Source organism: Cariama cristata, unplaced genomic scaffold, assembly GCF_000690535.1.
Source record: "Cariama cristata isolate BGI_N322 unplaced genomic scaffold, ASM69053v1 scaffold21597, whole genome shotgun sequence".
In the NCBI taxonomy this organism is placed as follows: domain Eukaryota; kingdom Metazoa; phylum Chordata; class Aves; order Cariamiformes; family Cariamidae; genus Cariama; species Cariama cristata.
Genome location: NW_009625259.1, coordinates 24,603 through 30,602, shown reverse-complemented (window position 1 = coordinate 30,602; position 6,000 = coordinate 24,603). Strand labels below are relative to the sequence as shown.

The window sequence follows — 6,000 nt, the reverse complement described above, 5'->3', positions numbered from 1 at the left end:
TCTTCCTGTCTGACAATCACAAGTAACCCAAGTTAATGAAACTAAGACTGAGAGGGGATCTCATCAATACTTATAAATACCTTAAGGGTGGATGTCAAGAGGATGGGGCCAGACTCTTTTCAGTGGTGCCCAGCAACAGGTTAAGGGTCAGCAGACACAAACTGAAACTCAGGAAGTTTCATCTTAACATGAGGAAGAATTTTGGTACTTTGAGGGTGGCAGAGCACTGGAACAGGCTGCCCAGAGAGGTTGTGGAGTCTCCTTCTCTGGAGATATTCAAAACCTGCCTGGACGCGTTCCTGTGCAACCTGCTGTAGGTGACTCTGCTTTGGCAGGGGGTTGGACTAGATGATCTCCAGAGGTCCCTTCCAACCCTGATCATTCTGTGATTCTGTAAAGTTAAACTTTTAACAGTGGTTAATTCCCAGGTTGAAAGTGACTAAACCACTTGGGGCATGAATCTTACTTTCTCACAATATATATGCAATGGACATTGAATAGGAATGATGTAAATTCCTGAGGGCTAATCTACTGTCTGCATGAAGCCAAGTATGATTTTACAGCACAGCGACTATTCTGCACTAATTCCTTGTGCTTATGTGCTTAGCACACATTACCAATGACAGTGCTAATTATTAGAATACAGCTGGATATGACTCACAATGGCTTACATGGACAAATGTATTCAAAAGATTGATGGGGAGGAAAGAAAGATACCTCTTGTAGAATCAGCACCGCAGGAGATTGAACCACACTCTTCTTGATAGGTATGTTGAGCAACGTTTCTAATCCAGAACTGTAGGAAGCAACCTGTAGTTCATAATCCTGTAAAACAACAGGGAAAGGTAAGACCCATTTAGCAACTGCCAAGAAACTCTGGCAACCTGGATTACCCTAAATGCAAAAGAAAATATTTTGGTTTTGTTTTTTTAATAAAAAGCTACTTTTTCCCTTGTTTATATCATGCACGGATGATCATAAACAGAAGCTCATCAGTTCAAGTACCACTGTGGAGACTCATGGAGGAGAATGACAAAGGGAAAAAGAGAAAAAACATTTTACAGAAAAGGGAAGATATAAGTTTCTGTTAGTTGAGAGCTTGCTGGAAGTGAAAAGATTCATGGGAGCAACTGGTCTAGGTACTGCTATGAACCAAAACTTCATCAGAAATAACTGTCTCCGCAGTTCTTTCCTATCACATACACCACATCACGTATATAGCAAGATCTTTGTCACAGAAAGTAAGATTGAGCTGGAGAAAGCACAGTATAAAGGTGACACAAAAATGCAAAGACCACAAAATCATTCCCTGTAGATCATCTTGGTTTTCATGGCTATTGCACACCATGCCTCCTGCTAATCCGCATTTGTCTTGCCTCCTAGACCACATCCTAATCGGACCTAATTCCTAAGCTACCAATCTGTTCTCTACTCCCATATTTTTTTAACATGTGAACTGGAAAGTTTGGTCTGGCTCGAAGAAGGCTTTGATTCTCCTGAAGAGAAGCTCTCACAGGTATCGCCTGCATCATCCTGTAGTCTTCAGGTGGCAAGTACAGAAATTGCTTTCATTATATTTTGCACACACAAGTGCTTCACCCCAGCAATTTCTGCACACACACATGAGGGAGCCGACATTTCACCTGCCAGCAGAGACAATTGGATGTGCCTGACCATGAAAAACCACACCCCATAAAAATGCTGAAATCCAAGTACCTTAATTGCAGCTGAGCACTGATCTGCATGCTTGAGAAGCTCCTCAACTTTGTCTCGCTTCCCACAGATTTCACTGTGCAAGTTCTGTCAAGAAAAAAGTGAGCTGTGAAGCACTCCCTCAAGATTTACCAGTATTTCCTCCTGTACATGCTGCCGCCATCAGAAGGCACCTTCAGTATGAGACCACTGCAACCCCAGAGACTGAGAGCTGAAATGACCTGCAACCGTGCAGTTTTTACAATGGCAAGCTCTCTGTGCATGAGAAGGTTGTTCTCAGAAAGAACACCTAGCAACTGAACAACCCCCAGAGCTGGAGAGGGAGAGTTCCTTGACTCTGTCTTAGATGTATTTCCTCACTTTTTATTTTTGTGCTATAATTTGTCCCATAAGTTGCACCATCATACAGTCCCTTGAATTAATTCAAAGCTGATGTGTAAAAGTGTCAGTGATCATGTAGGAGCCAAAAACGGTCTTGTTCATAATCTGTAGCAGTGCTGACAAAGTAATGAGGGTAATATTTCCTTTCTCCTTCCTTCTACACGTGGTGTTTTTTGGTAGCTTGAATACTTTATAATTCAAAACAGGCCACTGTATTGTGGACTGCATTGATACTAATATTTTCTGAATAGCAAAACAATTTAAAATCCAGATAATTGAAGACAACTCATTCAGGTGCTGCGTACCTTCTGATCATGTAAATATCTCATGATAGTGTTGCAATCGCACAGCTTCATGGACTCAATAGAATCCTGCCTGCGCTTGGCATCACAGATCCATTTGCACAGAGCCTGGTAGAGATCTCGGTAAGTTTTCAGCTGTTTGATCTGCCTTTCTAAATCCCATGACCTAGAAAAAAACAGGAAAAACTGTCAAAATGGAAAGTGCATTCTCTTTCTTTCTCTTTAAACATTTTTCAGAAATAAGACACAGTAATAAACTAGGTAAAACTATGGGAAGCTCAAAAAGGAGATTCTGAACAAAAATTTCAAATAAGTGAGAATTGTACTGGTTATTATTCACCCAACATAGGTTTTTAGTGCCTCACTTTGGACTAACTCTGCAATACACAGAGGCTGGCACTTCCTGTCAACTAAGCAAGGGACAGACAAACCCTTGCAGTGGTAAGGATCAAGTTCACTGTCCTCAGTACTCTTGTTCTCAATTTTCCCCAAAACAACCAGGAACTGGTCAATTTTTATTAATAGGACTAGATTTTGGCCTGAAGTAAAACCAAAACAAACCACACCCAGAAAAACCCACAAAAAAAATCAGAATATGCCTTTAGTTCAATAAAGCATTAGAAACAATTGTTGGGCTTTTTTTACTTAACTCAGTGTTAATTTTTGAACCCTCAGGTACAGGGTATTCAGAAATAAGCATGGTTGCTTTGTTTGAGGGGGAAAATGCTGACTGGAAGTACTTAATCCAAGAACACTAGCAGCAATAAAAAAAAAAATTAGAACAACTCCTTAGCACATAAGTTAGACATTTACATGATCAGCTACATTTTCTTGCTTGGTCTTGCACAATTCCTTTCAAAGTATGTTCAACCTGTTCACAGTTGCCCTAGTCTTACTGCCCTGAAGTCATCGTTTGTCCTCTGGAAGTGAAGACTACTGCACATCAGTTCTTTTAGACTCACTGTTAAGATGACCTTAGTAGCCATAGCAATAAGGAAGAAGCTATTAAGAAATATGAGCAAACCTGTTATCTATTTGCTTATCAGCTCTCTGCCAGCGGTCTATTAGCTGGGTAACTTTGTCACAGAACTTTCCAATGTCCATGTCATACAGGGTATATGACTGGCAAGACTGTGAGTGAATCTGAAGTGTTTTCTGCAGCTCGTTTTCCAGGGCATTCAGTAGTGACTTCTTCATGTTTAGGTCTGCTTTCATTTTCTGGAAAAAAAGCAAAATGCTGTCATACATTCTATTCTTGAGAGGATATTCAAATTTAACCATCAACAGCATCTACACTGCATTGGGTTCCAAAGATTTTGTTTCTAATTCAGTAAGGTATGTAAATATATTAAGTCCAGCTGACATCAGTGTAAAGTGAAACACCTACTTTGGCAAACAGAGTTGGATTTAAGAATGTGTTTAAAGTTAGACTCACTCTTAAATAATTTGCTAAACCAAAGCCCTTTGCCGTCATACTCTGTAGCTAACGTTTCAGTTTCTCAGAACTATGTAGACCAGTTACCAAAAAAAAAAACCACAAACAAAACACCACAAAACACTGAAGAGCCTGCCTTGCTTGTTCCTAGAAACAACTGACTAGAAAATTTCACTAGATTCCTGCACTTTCAACAGCTGTGGAACCAAGCCTCAGGATTGGCATATCCAGTTTTTAAATGTTATCTAAAAATCTGCACAGATTTTTTTTCCCCCTTTTTACATTTTTATAAACATCTTCCATGAAGATGTTCCTTTGCACACACACTTGTTTGTGTGCACATACTCACATACTGTGGGAAATCGCCAAATAGCATATAGAGTGCAGGCTGCAGACTGCCTTGCATCCCCCAGTCACAGGGACGACTGCATCCTTTGATAACATTCTCAAGCATTTTTTTTGGTGTAGCTCAAATTTACACCAGCTGAGAACAACTCCCAGCAACTGAACTGCAGCTCTTTTAACATGATAAAAAGGTAACCTGGTTGTGCTCCATTTGTGCCACTAACACACTTTGTCCCTACTACACCTGAGAACAGGAAAGAATGAAAGAGTTCCTGTTCTCCCAAAGGCATTCAGCGAACAAAAGGACCAGCTCAAGGCCAGATAACAACTGGTTCTGCAAGCCAACTTTGTGCTCAGCAAAGCAGTTATTCTTTGTCTTTTCCTCTTCTACAGGACGGATAGTCCTCACTGTAAGATTTGAAATGGACTCTATGGCAAAAGCAGGACACACAATAATACCCAAATGTACTTGCTACAACTAGATGACAACAAGGGCAATTAACAAGCCTTTTTGCAAGAAAGGAGGTATTGCCTTCTAATCTAGCTTCATAAGTAATACAACTAAACACAGATAATTTTGTACAGAAATGGATTATGGAGACCTTCCATGCCACTGGCTTTGCTGTGGGGGCAGCAACAACCAGGGATGGAAAAAGTAGTAACCTGTACATTCCTTCCAATAATTTGCAAAAGCATTGTATGTCTAGGTCATAGAATACGACAGGATCAGCAGTTCCATCTCCTGTGGCTTCAGAAGGGTTTCACCCAGCTCAATAGACCAGTGCTAGCAGCTATGAATTTTGCCTTGCTGTGTCCTTGGGTCTTGGCTTCTCACCTTCAGACAAGCCCGATAAGCCTCCACTTTATCAAGATCCAAAGGAACAGTCTCCTCTTCAGACAGTCTGACTTCAAAAACTCTGATCACATCTTCTGTTTGTAGAATAACCTGGAGCAGACACCTCAGCGCATTCAAGCTAAAATACAAGACAAATCCATTATGGATAGGGCAGGAAAGGTGGTACTTCTAATTCACTGCAGATCATTAGTTAAAGAGAATAGACAATACAGAAGACATTTCAGTGATACCCATGATTCTCACTTTATTTTTTTTTTAAAGTCTTCCAGAAAAGAGAAGACATTCACATAAGTGTCTGTTTCTACCCACATGTACAGAATTCGTAGGAAAGAAGGTGTAATTTTATGCTACTGGTAACAAAAGGCAGGTTTCTGGACTAAGAATTATGAAAGAAAGTGAATTATTTATTGTTACAACCTCAATTTTCTTACCTGTCTAAGTAGCCAGCAGAAACACCATTAATATTTTCCAGTTTTTGAAATAGGGCATTTATCTCTGACTGTAAGTACACATACTTTTCACAGCCTCTGAAGTTAGGCAGCAAGTCCTTATGCTTATTGAGGGTTTCAGCCATTATTTGAGAGTCATTCTGCACACCCTAAGGAAAGAGAATGCCCGATTTACCCATTTTTGGTGGCCAAATGATCATTCTACAGTACATACGCAATTGGTCTCCTTATCCAAATAGTCTGCTGTCATCTAATCAGCTTGACTGAGGACTGAAGCAGCGCCTGAGCTTGCTTTCTTCAAGATAAGTAACACTGGGCGGTTTCTTTCTTGCACCCTCCACAACAGGTAATACCTCTTTTTGAGCACCTCACCCACTCTGAAACTCAACTCTGTTGAAAGTAGAGTGCTTTACTGTCAGCTGCCTTCTGCACTCAGTAGACATGCCAAGGTCCTTCTGCTCTTAAGACTTTTGCAACCTCATTGCCTCAGGGGGCTTTCTCATATGCTGAACCTGTTCT

At 40.5% G+C, this 6,000-nt stretch overlaps 1 protein-coding gene across 1 annotated transcript in view; it reads right to left on the bottom strand.

Moving 5' to 3' along the window:
• The window catches only part of DSP (desmoplakin), a 38,869-nt gene that overhangs the window by 8,274 nt on the left and 24,595 nt on the right, over positions 1 to 6,000 (bottom strand). Inside the window, exons 16-21 of the mRNA XM_009703549.1 lie at positions 5,464 to 5,630; positions 5,012 to 5,150; positions 3,421 to 3,614; positions 2,400 to 2,562; positions 1,717 to 1,800; positions 718 to 825 (exon numbers count right to left, since the gene is read on the bottom strand). Of these exons, the coding sequence (XP_009701851.1) occupies positions 718 to 825; positions 1,717 to 1,800; positions 2,400 to 2,562; positions 3,421 to 3,614; positions 5,012 to 5,150; positions 5,464 to 5,630 (855 nt within the window). The remainder of the gene's footprint in view (positions 1 to 717; positions 826 to 1,716; positions 1,801 to 2,399; positions 2,563 to 3,420; positions 3,615 to 5,011; positions 5,151 to 5,463; positions 5,631 to 6,000) is intronic.